General features: G+C 46.1%; 1 protein-coding gene across 1 annotated transcript; it reads left to right on the forward strand.

Annotated features, from left to right (window-relative positions):
* Positions 1-11,401: 11,401 nt before the first annotated feature.
* Positions 11,402-17,413, forward strand: LOC306925149 (general transcription factor 3C polypeptide 1-like; the record flags this gene model as incomplete). Its single annotated transcript, XM_079503831.1, has 1 exon — positions 11,402-17,413. One exon carries the CDS (start codon positions 11,402-11,404, stop codon positions 17,411-17,413), a length of 6,012 nt encoding a protein of 2,003 aa, XP_079359957.1.
* Positions 17,414-18,871: the final 1,458 nt, after the last annotated feature.

An 18,871-nucleotide genomic window follows, 5' to 3' on the forward strand; every position in this document is an offset into this window, starting at 1 on the left:
GAGTTAAAGGTTCACCCCCAAAATGACTATTTTTCTATGGATTACTCACCTTATGAAGACTTGAATTCATGGGGTACGTGTTCCTCCATAAAACACGTCTCACTAGGACAAAGATAACACAATCAGTCACAAAAGTAAAACAACATGAATATTGCATGAATGGTTATTGGTGATACTTCCACTCCATTATTAAGGCCAGCCAGCTTGTCCTTCCATGGTTCTATGAGTGAAGTGATGATGTGGTTTTCACATGGGGACAGAAGACATTTGATGGTTATTAAACGTATTAATAATAATCTTCAATAATAACTTATTATTCAATTATTGTTGACCATCACTTGTATTTGAATGAATGAATGAATGAATGAATGAATACATGTTGCAGACTCCAAGTTCCAACTTGAGAAAGCCCGGAGGGGCGAAACGTTGTTTTATATAGGTTTAAATAAAGAGGACGGGGAGCGGAATTATATCGTGTGCGGACACTCCACTTTTTTCATCATGTGATCACTTTTTGGGTCCAGCACCATATTTAAAAACTGGGACATGCATATCGTTTTCCTTCTTTACTTATGATGCTAGTATTCACAGACTCATCCAAGCGACACATGTGAACCAAAAAATATTGACTCTTGCAGCCACAAGCATTGCGCTTGCACTGCACCATTTAGGCCTCATGAGTAAAATGAGCGTGGCATCATTATAGGCAACTTGAAGTTCCTGAAAACGTTGACCACACGTGGGTAGAGTGGTGTAGGCCTACAGTATAAGCTCTAAATGAATCTAAATATTTGACCATCTATATCACTCCTTCTGCAGCACTTGCCATGTCAGGGTTTTCACTGATTACATGAACTAATGATCTCATACCACATCATTCATTTATAACACTGCCTTCAATTATTTCACCATCATCATATCTTACACGTGTCTTGTTATTAATGCACTTCAACCTGTATTATCAAAACATATTAATCTGATCTAAACTTAATTGTGTTCAGTGACCTGCAGCTTTTATTTTTATGTTCTTATTTCCTCCATAAAACAAAGATCACCAGGACAAAGACATCGTATCAGTCACAAAAACAACATGGCCAACGTGTCCACCTCATTAGTTGTGAAGTTGTGTCACTTCCAAGAAATGCATGTGTCAAAAATTAACGTGCACCTTGACATGAACACAGAGAATACACACATGTATCGATAAACCAAGTCTAAGGATATTGTATGGAAAAGTAATTAAAGCCCTCTTCTTTTATTATTGCTAAATATAATTAAAAAGTACTTAGTATTGATACAATTGATTATTTGCGTTGCAAAATTATTCGATACCGATTATTTGCATTGCAAAACTATACAACACAAACTAAGTCAAACGATATTGCTCTTTACAATTCAATATCTTCAAATAAAAATAGATTTTCCTTGCAGTTATAGTGTCCAGTACACCCCTGCTATTTACGCTATTTGTTTTAACAGTTAAAAAATACATATTTCATAATATATTATTTGGGTTGGCAAAAATTCAGCGAAAACAGCAGATCTAACAAGCCTGTAGATGTGCTATTTTCAACAACGCAGCAACTATACTAGAGGGAAAAAGGGGAAGAGGCCTAGTATAGAGCCGTGGGGGACTCCAGTCAACAAATTATTAGGTTTTAGGGGTTGAACAAAATAGCTGTCAGACTTGTAGTTTTGTAGTTTGGATGTACTTTCGGTCACGTATTTCTAACATAATGGTGCTAGAAACAGTGGAACTCTTTGTGAGCTCTGTGGTTCTGAGCAGAGGTGGGGGATTAGATTAGTTTAGATTATCCAAGATTAGTTCATATTAGTTTAGTTTAGTTTAGCTTGGATTAGATTAGCTTTTAATTGTCTCAGAGGGATAGTTTCCACTACCTGAAACATGGTAGCATATAGCCTGGCTAATAAGCCAGACTAATATCACACAACACTGTCGGCAACTTTTTTTTGCCAACGGCTGATTCGGTCTGGTTTATTAACCAGGCTAGGTAGCATACACTACTCAACATACAGTGTCAAGACAATACACAAAAGCTAAGATGTACAGTAGGGTGACCCCAAAGATTTTTTTCCCCCCATACATTAATTTAATAAGCCTATCTCACAGAATTTCCCCGCCCCCCTAAATACGCCCCCTTTCGGGGTTAGTGGTGATAGCGTGACGTCACTCCATAGACGCTCCATGTTAACAGAGGTAATTTAAGAAGTCTACAACTTTTGTTTTCTCAAGGTAAGGTTTGTTCTATCTGCTCGACCTGATTTACCATCTTGTTTGCTTCATAATAATATTGGTCTGTCACATTTTTACATTAGAAAATGTACTTAGATTCTCCAGAGAAAAAAACGTGTAAATGCCCATGTTAAAGTCACCACTATTTACCGGAAGTGGGCGTGAAAAACGGGCTGTGAGATAGGCCTATTCAGATTTAGGACAGAGCTTGAATGGACTAGTCTGCTTGATGTGAAGAGTGCACACTGCAGTTGCAACAACAGTCGCTAGAGGGCAGAAGAGTACAGGTTGACTTTCAATTGGAATAGTCTTGACGGTGTGATTTTAGATTTATTTTTATAGACCAGAGGATATTAATAAAATCTGGGAATACATTTCTTACCAAGAATGTTTTTCACCAATGTGTTTGTAAAGGTGTCTACTAACATATCCCACATTGGTTTCTATTCAACCACCCTAGGGGAATTTGACAGCTGCTGAAATTTGGGGTAGCCTACCATCAACAACCAATAGGCCTATATGGCAAAATGTTCTAAATTTCATTATACTTGAAGTAGCATGCGACGTGTCAAACTAGGAGGTTTTCATGATTCTGAACCCATTCCAAGCATTAGTTTTGCACGAAAAACACTTACATGGATTAAAGTGCTCAGTGGCCACAACTAATATCAGTCAATTCAATTCAAATGAGCATGAAAAAAGATAATATTTTACATAACGTTTACATTGTCAAAGCAAGTGTCATAATACAATAAAAACAGTGGGAAATGGAGAGTATAATATACAGTTGGAGGGGGTACAGCATTTTGTAAACAGAGCTATGTCACATTGTGTCGTTATATACATGTTATACAGGGCCTTTTTGAAACAAATAGCATTTTTTTCCTCAACCTCGACGTGCTTCTCAAGATAATCACTACATGTTGGGTGTAATCATAGGAGCAGAGACATGTTGGGTGTAATCATAGGAGCAGAGACATGTTGGGTGTAATCATATGAGCAGAGACGTGCTTCTCAAGGTAATCACTACATGTTGGGTGTAATCATAGGAGCAGAGACGTGCTTCTCAAGATAATCACTACATGCTGGGTGTAATCATAGGAGCAGAGACGTGCTTCTCAAGGTAATCACTACATGTTGGGTGTAATCATAGGAGCAGAGACGTGCTTCTCAAGATAATCACTACATGTTGGGTGTAATCATAGGAGCAGAGACGTGCTTCTCAAGATAATCACTACATGTTGGGTGTAATCATAGGAGCAGAGACGTGCTTCTCAAGATAATCACTACATGCTGGGTGTAATCATAGGAGCAGAGACGTGCTTCTCAAGATAATCACACATGTTGGGTGTAATCATAGGAGCAGAGACGTGCTTCTCAAGATAATCACTACATGCTGGGTGTAATCATAGGAGCAGAGACGTGCTTCTCAAGATAATCACTACATGCTGGGTGTAATCATAGGAGCAGAGGCGTGCTTCTCAAGATAATCACTACATGCTGGGTGTAATCATAGGAGCAGAGACGTGCTTCTCAAGATAATCACTACATGCTGGGTGTAATCATAGGAGCAGAGACGTGCTTCTCAAGATAATCACTACATGCTGGGTGTAATCATAGGAGCAGAGACGTGCTTCTCAAGGTAATCACTACATGCTGGGTGTAATCATAGGAGCAGAGACGTGCTTCTCAAGATAATCACTACATGTTGGGTGTAATCATAGGAGCAGAGACGTGCTTCTCAAGATAATCACTACATGTTGGGTGTAATCATAGGAGCAGAGACGTGCTTCTCAAGATAATCACTACATGTTGGGTGTAATCATAGGAGCAGAGACGTGCTTCTCAAGGTAATCACTACATGTTGGGTGTAATCATAGGAGCAGAGACGTGCTTCTCAAGATAATCACTACATGCTGGGTGTAATCATAGGAGCAGAGACGTGCTTCTCAAGATAATCACTACATGCTGGGTGTAATCATAGGAGCAGAGACGTGCTTCTCAAGGTAATCACTACATGTTGGGTGTAATCATAGGAGCAGAGACGTGCTTCTCAAGATAATCACTACATGTTGGGTGTAATCATAGGAGCAGAGACGTGCTTCTCAAGATAATCACTACATGTTGGGTGTAATCATAGGAGCAGAGACATGTTGGGTGTAATCATAGGAGCAGAGACGTGCTTCTCAAGATAATCACTACATGCTGGGTGTAATCATAGGAGCAGAGACATGTTGGGTGTAATCATAGGAGCAGAGACGTGCTTCTCAAGGTAATCACTACATGCTGGGTGTAATCATAGGAGCAGAGACATGTTGGGTGTAATCATAGGAGCAGAGACGTGCTTCTCAAGGTAATCACTTTACATTTATTGTAACAAAAATATTAGTTTAGTTTAATCTGATCAATCAAGTCATAGGCTCCAGTACAATTTAATATTAAAAGGGTAAGCAGGGGTCAACAATCGACTAGGGGAGAAGAGGAAGAAGTTAGCACACACACACACACACACACACACACACACACACACACACACACACACACACACACACACACACACACACACACACACACACACACACACACACACACACACACACACACACACACACACACACACACACACACACACACACACACACACACACACACACACACGTGTGTGTGAGGGGGAAGAGCCCTCCCAATAGATCTCCCCCACAGTACGATGTTGCCTCTGTATGCTCTGAATAATACAGGAACAACAATTAGTATCAATTAACAGGTAATTGGCAGTTCAGTTAACAAGTTTAAAATGCATATTGTTTTACCTCAGTGTAACCTGGGCACTAAGGCCCGGAAACAGAGCCAGACTACGCCACAATGGGAATTTCACCCAGAGAATATATATGATACATAATGAATACCCACAAGGTTGAAATAAAGGGGAGCAGAGACGTGCATTTCCAGTTATACAAAATATATCGTTTTGTTTATTTATAACTCAGGACAGCATAAATATCAGGTTAGAATATCCATTTATCAGTTGCAAAATGCCATTTAGTTAAAAGTGACTTCATTACTAAAATCAATATCAAAGTCAAATATGAAAAGGGATTATGAATATGACAGTTAGGGGCCTATATGCTATACTATACCAGGTAGCAGGGGTTTTAAACGTCCTGACACAGGAGAGAGGCAGGGAGTGAGGGGAGAGAAGAGAAATGTCTAACCACCACCAAAGAGCCCACACACAGCAAGACACACATCACTCTTCAATCACTGCAAGACAAGAGATACTGTTAAACACTCACAATAAAACTGGGAAGAAGCAGGCAGACTATACTAAATCCCAAACACAGCCTACCACCCGTGACCATCCCACCTGTCGGACTACTATCTGATACCTGCTATACTGGCACAGCTGGGCCAAATGTACACTGTTATGAGGAACTACTATTAAGTTAAATCATTAAAACAGCTGGTTTGCACAAACAATAAACAAAATATATAACCAAAATAATAGGGACAAAAACAGCAGAGGTAAAGAGCTCCTCCTAATAAAACAAAAGGACAATATTAATAACCAATACTTATTACAATTTAAAACATACAAATACAATAGGCAGCTCTTTACCTCAAATTAAGAGGGCCACACTAGGCCATGACGTCAGTGCTCTGGTCCATAAACGCAGCATGACACCGAACCGGAGCTGAAGGGCGCCGCATGCAGTCGGCCTACGAGGCCATGACTCGAGGCACCATGCCACTGAACCATCAGCAGCTAATGGCAGACAAGGCCTTAAGCCTACGACATGTGGGGGGAAGAAGCAGCCTATCCCAGGGAATCTGGGATTCCCACTGTCAATGCCTGCCCTGCAAGATTTAAGGATAATTCATATTTTGCTCAAAACTTACATTTATCAAACACATGAAACCGTGCATACTGCATACCATCAATGAGTCTCTTGTTGCACCTAGACCCAACACACCTCCTAGACCCAACACACCACCAGGCAACCACAACAAGCCAGCCAGCTACTCTGATGGCCGGGTGTGGCTCCCCTTTATTCAGTCAGCAGCCAGGTGTCACAGCTGTCCTGAATATGGGTGATTGGGGAGTCACATCACATGTCTAGGAAAGCTCAACTCACTATATCAGCAATTAAGGTCTGGTACATGGCAGGGACTATAGAAGACATGGCAGGAGGCTCATGGAAGACATGGCAGGGGACTCATGGAAGACATGGCAGGGGACTCATGGAAGACATGGCAGGGGACTCATGGAAGACATGGCAGAGGACTCATGGAAGACATGGCAGGAGGCTCATGGAAGACATGGCAGGGGGCTCATGGAAGACATGGCAGGGACTATAGGAGACATGGCAGGAGGCTCATGGAAGACATGGCAGGGACTATAGGAGACATGGCAGGGGACTCATGGAAGACATGGCAGGGGACTCATGGAAGACATGGCAGGGGACTCATGGAAGACATGGCAGGGGACTCATGGAAGACATGGCAGGGACTATAGAAGACATGGCAGGGGACTCATGGAAGACATGGCAGGGACTATAGAAGACATGGCAGGGGACTCATGGAAGACATGGCAGGAGGCTCATGGAAGACATGGCAGGAGGCTCATGGAAGACATGGCAGGGACTATAGAAGACATGGCAGGGGACTCATGGAAGACATGGCAGGGACTATAGAAGACATGGCAGGGGACTCATGGAAGACATGGCAGGGACTATAGGAGACATGGCAGGAGGCTCATGGAAGACATGGCAGGGACTATAGAAGACATGGCAGGAGGCTCATGGAAGACATGGCAGGAGGCTCATGGAAGACATGGCAGGGGACTCATGGAAGACATGGCAGGGGACTCATGGAAGACATGGCAGGGGACTCATGGAAGACATGGCAGGGGACTCATGGAAGACATGGCAGGAGGCTCATGGAAGACATGGCAGGGGACTCATGGAAGACATGGCAGGGGACTCATGGAAGACATGGCAGGGGACTCATGGAAGACATGGCAGGGGACTCATGGAAGACATGGCAGGAGACTCATGGAAGACATGGCAGGGGACTCATGGAAGGAACTTGTAGCTGTAGGCCTACACAAAGAGCCTGGTACACCAGCCTATACTGCAAGTACAAAATTAACAACCCTAATGAGTACAAAAATGAACAAAACCCCAATATAAAGTCATATACAAACATTACTTTGAAAATGGCCGATCTACAAGCTCCTGCACAAGAACATGCCTCCAGAGAAGTGTGGTTTTGGCCCTAATTGGGTTACATACAAACAGCCTCTTGGTCCTCAACACTGAGGCCTATGAGGAGGGCACCTGAGGAACAATAGGCCCATTAAAATAAACACACGGTGGCAGAGTTGGTCGCCTCACAGCTAGAAGGTCCTGGGTTCGATTCCCGCCTGGGACGCTGTAGGTGCTAGCGGCGCGTTTCCTCCTCCGCGTCATCAGTGCCCATACCCGAGGCGGGGTTGGCGAAAGGGCCTTTCTGTGTGGAGTTTGCATGTTCTCCCCGTGTCCCCTAGGGTAGGTACCCTCACAAAAAACATGCAGTAATCCTGGCCTCTAAACGGCCTCCCCCTGGCCAGCCGGGGCGCCTGATGGAGGGGAAAGGAACTGGTTTGAATAACGTGTTCCTTCCACTCGCTACGTCCAACCAGGGAAACTCCCCCCTGTCAGGTGTAAAGGAGCAACTTGGACACTCAGGCATGAAGGAAGCATAAGTTCAAGTCCGTTGCTCTCCCCATGTCCCCCATATATGGGGACTTCAAGTGGCAGCGGTGGCCGAACGGTTTGCGGAGTGGTCTTGATACCGGAAGGTCGCCAGTTCGTATCACCGGACCGGCACGTTAAAATTACCACCGCTGAAGTGCCCTTGAGCAAGGCATTGAACCACTACTATGAAATGTTCTATGAGCAGGGCCTGGCTGTAAACAAGTATCTGATGCTTAGTCCAGTTACCCTGGGTAAATATAGTAACTTTGCTTTGCTTTGCTTACTAGGTTGGCAGAGGGTGTGTAGAGCCCAGGATCACATTAGATAATTGACACAGGGGTGAAAAATGGGTTACAAAATCGTGGGATCAAAATTATAATAAAAAAAATAAACATAATATGAACAGTGGTTTAACATAAAAATGCCCACCTTGCTCACACACGTCAGTGCATACCGATAGCCAAGCAGGAATGACTGACTGAGTACCTGGCTTTATAGGGGAGGGGATAATCAGTGACCACTTGCAGCTGAGCAATTAGGGCGTGGACACATAACTCTGTGTAGAGACAGGTCTCCCTGTTACATTTATAATATTAAAGCAGCACTGTGTAACTTTTAAACAACTATATATCATATTATGTCCCACACAATGTAAGTTATGTATAGATTTATAAAGTTACATGTTTAAGCAATAACAATCATCCTTATGCATATACAATATACATGCATAGACTCAAACTCAGGGGTCCCTGCTAGGTGACTGTATTACTTTGGATAGACTCATTCAGGGGGTCCCTGCTAGAGGCTGGACTGTAGGGGAATCATATCTTGAACCTAGTGTCGTGATTGGAATCGCATCGTGAGTTGAGTTGAGTGAATCGCTACACGCCTACATCCTATGTTCTGAATCAATCAATCAATAATTAATTATGTTTTATTATTTCTTGTCAAACAAGACCCATCCCTTACGTACGGGATTATAAGACACCAAAAACAAACAAAATCACATTCACTTCATGAACACAGAAACTACACAAAATAAAATGGGATGTTCATAGGTTGTTGCTGGAGACAAGACAGCCAATCAGCAATCAGAAGTACTCGTCAGTATGGTTGCCAGTGTTGCCAACTGTCGTGACAGAAGTAAGCTATAACCAACCTCCAAAAACCAGCCAAGAAACTGTGAGGGCCAGCCCAAAACAAGCCAAGTTTGGCTGGAAATAAGTGGCCGTGGCAACACACTACTATCCACTGACTACCGGTGTCGGTCTGGTCGTGCAAGTTTCATAGCCATTCTATGACCAGCTTTGCAGCTGGTAAAAACAGACAACATAACTAGCCTACATACAAAAACACAAAAGGAACACCTCTAACCCATAAAAAAAGAACTAAAGAACTGCCTGAAAAACAAGGAGTAACTGGGTGGGTAAACAGGGCAGTAACAATGCAATCTATATCACTGACTACGAGTAGTGTAGTAGTGTGATATTTCCTGTTGCACGCCGACCCAAGTAATTCAACTGGTTCAATTCAATAGCCCAATGGCTTGAGCTAAAAGGCAGACAGGGCTTATTTTTTTTTAATTTATTCAGACAGCCAGATAAATGTATGTATTGTTAGTATGGATTTTGATGAGGTCTGTACTGTCCTTCGGATGTAAATCGCTGATCGATTGAACACTGGACTCTCTTTAATTGCAGCTGGTGTCACAGAGGTCAGGTGGATAGGCAGGATGTGTCTCCCTCGATCCACCCTGCAGGTCTCAAAAGGCCTGGCAAACCTCGTTAAACAAATTAAATACACTTCAAATTGCGTCTTACAATATCTCGCTTCAGAGATAGCACTTACCTCGTAGCCATTAGACATCTGAACTAGATGTATGTATGTAGCAATATGCATATTGCACTTTAAAAACTGAATGTAATTCCCTATGCTGCTGGTTTTTGTATTGTATTGTCCTTTTTGTTTTTGTATCTATGGTTGTCTGTATATGTTGAGTATGAACCAAGACAAATTCCTATCAACTTGTTGACATGGCAAATAAATTCTTGAATGAATGTAAACAGTAACATTATCACAAGCACCAACAAACAGGCACATTACACATTGTGCAGCATTTCAAATCAATCAGAGCACACACACAATTGGCTTAAGGGAGGACCAGTCGGCCAGCTGGCGTGACACTGATGTCACACTCATGTCACTATTATTCAGCCATAACCATATAAGGAGTTCCCAATGCAGCTACGCCCAAATATGGGAGTGTGTAACCTCAATCTGTCGCTATGGTGTCAAGCACAAACAAATCACTCAGCTCCATATATGGCCACAAAAGGGGCCATGCCCATATATGGGCTTATAGGCATATATAATGATGACATCATGGATCTCCATATATGGGCATAAATGGACATGGCGTGACAGATACAGAGATCTCCAAATATGGGCATAAAAGGGACAAGGACTGATGGATACAGATATCTCCATATATGGGCAGTTGGATTGGCGGTTCGACATAGGTGTGAGGGCCGTGTAGCAGCCCAAACTCTAGATGTGAGGGTGGCCCAAACCTCTAGTACAGTAGTATGCCCATGATATACGGAGTTCTCTGTATCTGTCAGTGCATGTCCCTTTATGCCCATATATAGATATCCCTCGAGGGATGCGCACGGCCAGATGCGCACATACTCAATACACAGACATTTTCTTGAATTTATAGAAGGATTATCGTGGGCTCGAGTAGCGAGTCACTCTTTATTCCCCTTTCATATTCCACCCTCTGTGACGTCATGTGGGTCAGAATGCACTTGTCGAGCTTCTGGAGCCCACACTGTTTCTTCAGGAGATGTATTTTCTATTTATCTTCTTCTTCTTTTGGCTTTCCGGCAGACTGGACACCCATCGGCGTATTGCTGCCTCCAACTATTTGGTTCGGTACTGCACCGTTACGCAGGCCTAACCCTATATATTGCAGACCAGAGAGGCTACTTGAAGGCCAGACATCTGACATCATGGACCTCCATATTTGGGCAATAATGACATGGAAATCCATATTTGGGCATGTCTGACATCGTAGTGACATCATCATTCCCCCTAGTCCCTCCATGTACTGTATAAATATGGACGCCCTCCATCGCTATGGATATGTAAATAAAACAAAATCTCATGTACAGCACGGCACGTTGTGTAAATGGAACAGGGAGTGTTGAAGTCATATGAGATGCTCGATTAGAGCATATAGAGAACTCCTGCCAAGTGCCATGTTTATTTTTATTTTGTTTTGAAAGCTGTTAGCGTCGCTCAGCTGATATCTACAATATCTACAATAAACCGAATCTTACTTGACTTCTATCTACAATAAATGAACCGAATCTGACCTACTTACTTGACTCGTGCTAGCCAATCCAATACTATGGATGCGTTGAGCATAGTGGAGAATGAGGTGGCATTGGACGGTCTGGATGGAATCACCGTTCCCTCCCTGTGGATACGTCTGGAGGGCAGAACACCCAAGTTTCCACTCAAACTAGACACGCTCACTAAGGACTTTATTTGGAAGGCATTGGTCGGCAATGGCGACTTGAGCTTCTACGAACTTCCAAAGGAGCGGGACGACGTTCTGCTCTCGGACCGGTTCGCAGGCATCGACCCGGAAACGGGGATGGAGACGAGGGAGGCGCTTCTCGACCAACGACAGAGGACGGAGATCTACCCGGCCCAAATCATAGTGGGAGAAAAGAACGGCGTACAGGGCTCCTGTGCGTCGTATAAAGAGAGGAAAGACGTAACCGGTGTCGTCCGCTCCGACGTCAGCACTGCGCTACTCGGCTTAGAAGAGGCTTTCGGAAGGTTCGGCCGAAGGCTCGTCGTCGTGGCATCGCAGGCGGTGAGGTTCCGCACATTGATCGGCCCCCAGGGCGACCCTGACCTGGAACTCGCCGACCACACCTACTGCATACTGGAACGCGTAGGCCGCGCTCGTTGGCAAGGAGAGGTACAGCGAGACCTGGAGATCTCTCTCGGGTTCGATGCCAAGAAGCTGTATTACTTGCGGAAGTCCCTCGTGAAGAATGGCCTCGTCACCATGCAAGCGTACGCGATCCGAACGCACAGTGGACAGCAGCAACACTCCGTACTGCTGCTGCTCGGCCGCTTCCACGTGAACAGGATGACCAAATATGACATCTTGATGGAGTCCATGTCCAACATTCTAGCGGAGACACCCGGTCGGTTCGCCACCGTAGTCTCTCTCCGAGAACGACTTAACGTAACAAACAGGACATTCAGGTCGGTGCAGCAGTATATGCAATCTGCCAAGCTGGTCAAGATAATCAATGCTCCCGTGGACAACACGCAACCCAACGATGGTCCTTGCGCCACTAAAAGGGCGACTAAAGTAACAGTGCGCTGTTTTCAACTGATAAAGCCATTTGTTAGGAAGGAACTGACTGTGGAAGATGATGCTGATGATGATGATGATGAAGAGGGGGCTGGAACAAGTGCAGTTGATTGTTCTGCCAAAGGGAGGATCATGGAGCAGGATGTCCTCACGCAGGCCTATCAGCTTGTACTCTCTGTTGGTACCATGGGCATTTCGCAGAAGGCCATAGGCTCAAGGATGAACATTGCGAAACTGGAGGCTCGTATGATATGCAAAGTGCTGGACAGGTCTGGCATGATTAAGACATTCATGGAAGATGAGGGCAAGCAGAGGGTCACCAAATACATCAGCCACAAGTGCGAGAGCACGTGTGACCATTTGAAACAGTTTGCAAAGGAGCGAAACAAGTTGATCAGTTCATCTGCAATCCCCCAAAACAAGCTTCAAATCCTCAATGCACCGTCCTCACCTTTTGGGTCAAAGTCCAAAGGAAAACACAAAACCACGGTGGAGAAACAAGCGGTATCCATCATGCGCCCAGACGTATCCCTGGAACAGTGTGGTGGGCGATCCAGAAAGGCTCAGGCCAGTAAGATAGAGCAGCCTCGTGAGACATACCGTCTGCTGAAGAGGAAGAACATGATCGTGGAGTCTGTCCACAGTCTCAAGATCATAGAGGGAACTGCCATGCTTCAGAGGATGATCAACGACGAAGAGAGGACGCATGGCATGACTACAAAAGTTTGTAAGAAGACTATCCTACGTATAATACATAGTCTGACCAGAGAGGGCTTGGTTAAGATATTCACTACCACTGTTATACGCAATGGAATAAACAAAAAGGTTGAATTTGTGCTTCACCCCTCCATTCAGCCTGATGATGACATAGTGAAGAGTGCCATAGAAAACATTTGTTTCCAGACCTCCAGCTCCTCCATTTCACACATGCAGCAGGCTAAAAAGAAAGCCAAAGAACAAGGAAAGGAGTTGAGCGTGAAAGCCGACAAACCTGTTGACTTCAAACCTGCGACAGTCAAAGGAATTAGCAAGGCTTGGGGATACCAACCCAAGATGCAACGTCTGCGTGTAATCCATACCTTCCTTTGGTACCTCTTGCATGGTCACCCACTCCAGCGGAGCACAAGGGGTACACACACATCCAGTCAGTCTCCCACGGACGCAACAACCTCTAATGCGGGTGCCACACAAACATTCTCATGTGAACATCCGGAGCCCTTGAATACGTTATTCCCAGGCAACGATCCCAATGTCGACGATGCGCATCATTCAGCAGATGCAGCCAGACAAACCACCTCCTCTGAAGATATCGCCTCCCATGCGGGGGACCGGTGGAATGCAGGGACACCTCACCAGGATGGGACGTCGGCTCAGCCAGATGAAACCCACCCAGATCTGAGAGTGTATGTGGATGCGATCTCTTGGAAGAGATTCATTCCTCCCGTTCCCGTATACGAGGAGCTTGGCAGTGGCTGGGGCCTCATTGAAGATGTGCTGCTCTGCTTGCCTCTCTCCATCTTCATCCAGGTCGTACAGATAACCTACATGGTAGATGGGCTGGCAGCGTACCTGAAGGATCCTGTGAAGCAACACTGTCTTGTCAGACACTTACCCGGTACTTTGAAATCGCAGCTGCTTTACAAGCAAAAGCATGTCTTGTCTTTCCATGAGCACTTGCAGAGACTGGCCTATATGGGTTTGCTCCAATTTGGTCCCGTGGAGGCGTTCCAGGAAAAACAGAAGGCATTTGTTTACTTGAAGAAAACTTCCACGATTGTTGACACGACCAGCTCTGAGCCTCACTACTGTCTGGTCAAAGATCCACCTGACAAACCATTTGAAAGGCGACGTTACACGTTCACCACTGTGAAAGATGTGGAAACCTACTGGTTCGACCTTATGTGTGTCTCCCTCAATACACAGCTGGGAGTAAACCGTGCTAAGAGAGAGATCGTAGGACTTCCTTTGACACATGACAATTTCAAGAGATTGGCATACTTGCTCAAAGGCACCCATGAGGTGTGTGATGACGGTTCGATTCCAGGGGACGGTAGAGGTGCTGGAGGGCTGGATTCCTGCTTCTTTGTACATCTTAAACGCAACTGGAACTGGATCACACCAGAAAGTGTCGAGGTGGCAGAGGAGCCTGCTAGCATGGACCAGCAGGTGGCTGGAGGTCGGACACGTAAGAGGAAAACACCCAAGAAGGTTGATGTCCAACCCCCATGCAAGAAGACAAAAGAGCTAAAGACGTGCAGTCCCGCCCATGATGAATCGGAACATCTGCCGTTGAAGAAAATGACAAGACAGCGCTTCACATGGTCTGTACAGGAGGAATCGCTGATGATGCTCTGCAGCGTGGCCTCACATCTGCTCAACAGCATGATGACCAGGCAGTTTCTTCCCTACGGTGTTGCGAGGGCCCTGCTGTACACCGAGTTTGAGATAGCTGAAGATAAAACGTCTGCAGTCGTCAGGAGACACATGTTCGCCATCCTCAAGAATCCTCAGACATTGCTGAACTACAGGGTGTGTGTGGCCGAGGTGTACCAGGACAGGCTTCTGATGGAACGTCTGGAAGAAAAGAAACCCACTAACCCAGACGACCCCCAGGAGTGCGCCGCAGCATTCTCCCAGTTCACTAGGCTGCTAAGGCAGAAGTTCAGCTCTGTCGTGAGCTCCCGTGACAACATAGCTGTCCCCAATACCAAGGCAGAGCTTTTCTCACGGTTTAACGTTTACACCATAGATGAGGGCAAAGGAATGTGCTTGGAAGACTCACTCGGTTGTACAGACGACATCCACGCTATCGTTTTGAATAACTTGATGCAGAGCACTCTGTTGTCTAACTCTCAGACAACAGAGTCCTTCCACACCTTCAACATCTACAGTAAATATAGTCAGGAAGTGTTGCGTCAAGTGTTCATCCAGTGCAGGAAGAAGGGTGTGATCAGCCGCCGTCGTGACACTTGTGGGCCCAAGAAGAACCGAGCCCTGCCCATCCTCCCCATGTCCTACCAGATGTCTCAGATATACTTTAGGTCTTTTCTGTGGCGCTTCCCTGCCACGTTGTGCACAGATGCCTTCCAGTTCATAAGGACAGTGAATGGCGTCCGGGCAGTAGATGACAGGCCCTTCATTGCATTCCACAACGAAACAGAATGGAGAGAGGGGTTGGGGGGCAGAGGAAAGGAGTTGGAGGAAGTAAGTCCGGGGGAGAAAGAAGAGGGGGGTGGGAAGAGTCGCAGGGAGAAAGACAACAAGAGTGACAAGGAGGGAAACATCATACCATTGACCGTTAACTCATCCACTGAGGACCATGTGGGGGACCGTGCTAACCTGGAGGAGCAAACTCAATCGGTAGCATCGTCAAGCCCTGCAGCCCAAGCTTCAGAGGAACCCCAGGACGTTTCGAGCATGGTTCAGTTCTCTCTAGACTCCCCGGGCGGAGCTTGCGCAGCGTTCCTCAGCCTAATGACTCTAGGACTAGTGTCTGTGCACGTCTCCATACCCAAGCAGGTGGTGATGGTGGACAGCAACTTGGTGGCCAGTGAAGTTACCAAGGGTATGGCAACACTGGAGGAAGACGATAATGAGGAGAACTATGAAACCGATGAGGTGTGTGAGGTGTGGAATAAGTTCCATCTGAAGAGTCATCAGGCATCACACACTAAGTACCTGATGATGCGAGGACACTGCAGTCCGGGCATAGCTCAGTTACATAACCTCGGCGCCAATGACAGCATCGTAGTGGAGTCCTGTTTAATAAGTGTGCAGATGCGCGGCACTCCAGCACACCAGCTGTTTAACCCGGAGATCTCGCCACCTTTGGACTTCTTCAAATGTGGTCCATCTCTGCTGCCTTCCACACTGACTCATTCTTTCCAACCCCCACCCTCTCTGGATTCTCCATCCACTGTGGAGTGTGATGTGCGTTTGATTCAGCAATACGGCTACACCGCTCAGGACGTGCATGCCTGTACCGAGATACAGAGGAGCTTAGATGGGGCGGGTGAGAATGGCTTGGGTAAAAGGGACTTGTACCAGGCACTCAAACACCTGGCCGAAACACAGCCTGGTAGCACCAGGAAGCTAGACCAGTATGTGCACGAGCTGCAGGAACAGGGTCATGTGTTGCAAGTTGGCGGTTTTGGGCCACGTTGGGTGCTGATGCGCCATGCCGGCCCATGGATTCTGACCTCAAAGTCCGGGCCCGGGCCCCAGTTCCACACAACCCAGGAGGGGAAACATCCCTTCTTCGCCCGCAAGAGATGCAGAGAAGGCCGTGACCAGCAAGAGCAGCAGCCGCCAGGGAAAAGAGTGGCTGTGGAGGCCAAGAGAAGAGAAGAGGCGGATGGATTCTCAGGGAGGACGACTGACGGAGAGAAAAACGGCATAGAAGAGTCAGAGGAGCAAGAGAGACGGGGTGAGGGCAAGGGAAGCACAGACATCGCATCGACAGAGATAGCGGAGATCACAGAGAATGTGAGAGAAACGGGGAAGAAGGACATCTGGCACGGGGGTGGAAGGATTGGGACCAAAGACACTGCCAATGCAGGTTCACCCTCAGCACCATCCTCACCACCACCCTCAACGTCATCACCAGCCGATAACAACGACACGGGCGACGTGAGCTTCATCAGTCGACCGTGGCGTCTGGAGGACGGCGGTCTGAACGGGCCGGCGTGCAAAGGCATGCTGGAGGCCGTCCTGTTCCACGTCATGTCCCGGCCGGGACTCACGCGACAGGCACTGCTGGAACACTACAAGGACGTCCTGCAGCCAGTGGCCGTATCAGAACTTCTGCAGGCACTGATAGAGTCGGGCTGTGTGAGGAAGAAAGTCCTCGTCAAAACTCCGAAAGCGTCGCTCTTCTCCCGCCCAGGACACCGGACGGCGTGCGCGGCAGACACGAGGTCTGAAGAGGAACATGCCGTCTTTTATGAGCCCACCATTAGCTGCTGTCTGCGGCTCGCTCAGGTGTTACCCGATGAAGCTAACTGGAACTATTCCACCCAAGTTTGACAAATAGCAGGCGTGTCCTGGGCCTTTCCTCGTATTACCTCGGTCACACACGCATAGTTTTAACGACCCTATTAAGGAAATTCAACCATTTGTTTCTAGACACATGGTACACGTTAAAGAGTAATGGTTTTAAAAAATCTTTCTCACATACGGATACTGTACATTAGAGGGCAGCACGGGTCCATAAAATTGGACCCGGTCCGAAACGGACCCGGTGATATCAGAACAGAACCGATCCGGATCCGAAAACATTCTAATTGGCCGCACCCGGCCCGGACCCGGCCCCGAAAGTTTTGGATCCGGTCTGAAACGGACCCGTTAAAAACAGGATCCGATCCGAAATAAACCTACCCGTTCCGAAAGACCCGTTACACCCGTGGTGTGTCAAATCCTATATTATGCTTATTTTCGCCGTGACTGTGATTATGAGACTGAAGTGAACACTGTGACTGAACGTCAGCATCACCCCCGCCTCTACAAAGGAGCGCTGAAAATAGCCGATCTACAATAAGCTCGCAATGCGTCGCATGGTTAAGTACAGTTTGCACTGCAGTGCAAACTGTACTTAACCATCTTGTAGATCGTCTATTTTCAGCGCTTGCAGTTGCACAGCACAATGCAGAGCAGATTCAGAACAGAACTACATTTCCACGGACTTTCGTCTTATTAGATGTCCCCGTCTTCTGCATGTCGTAGGTAAGCAGTGAGTCACACTTTGTGCATTTAGCAGCACCAACATTTTTACCGTCCGCGTCGACAATGATAACAAAACTGTCCAAGACATCCGACTTCCCTTTAGGAGATTGCGTGCTGTAATCGTTTGATTGTAGTTTGCGTTTCACCTCGCTCAAGAAGGGGGCCGCCATGGTGATGATAGCTACTGTTCGTGTTGTGTGTGACTGTGCGCGCGCTGCGCACACACTGTGACACACCCACCACCAGTGGATACGTTCCATTTCCAAATCCTCGAGGCGTGTATTTTAGAACATAATCATTACAACGCAGTTGAACGCACGCATACCATAATGTCTATTTTCAAAACCTATTTTTAAAGTTGAAAGGTTTAATATATAATAAAAATCGGGTCCTGCACGGGCATTTCGGGTATTCTGCATTGCAGATGCCCGAAACGAGGCCTGCAGCTTTGAAATGGAACCGACCCGTTCCCCGACGGCATGTCAATATTGTGCACCCGACCCGGCTCGGTTCGGATCTCGGGTATTCGGGTCCGGGTGGACCCGTGCTGCCCTCTACTGTACATACTAAAGTAAATAAAACGCAAACTATCACATTTTGTACATAATATTTTTTAAGGATTCTCCAACTGAGATATTTAAAGACAATACGCCTGCAGTGATATATTTTGAGATATAGAATAATATCCTGTTATGTGCTCAAGTGGAACTTCATTTCAGCTAAACAGCAACTATTGTTGTTTCAATGTTTAGTTTATTGTAA

Source organism: Electrona antarctica (genome assembly GCF_951216825.1).
Source record: "Electrona antarctica genome assembly, chromosome: 6".
Classification (NCBI taxonomy): Eukaryota; Metazoa; Chordata; class Actinopteri; order Myctophiformes; family Myctophidae; genus Electrona; species Electrona antarctica.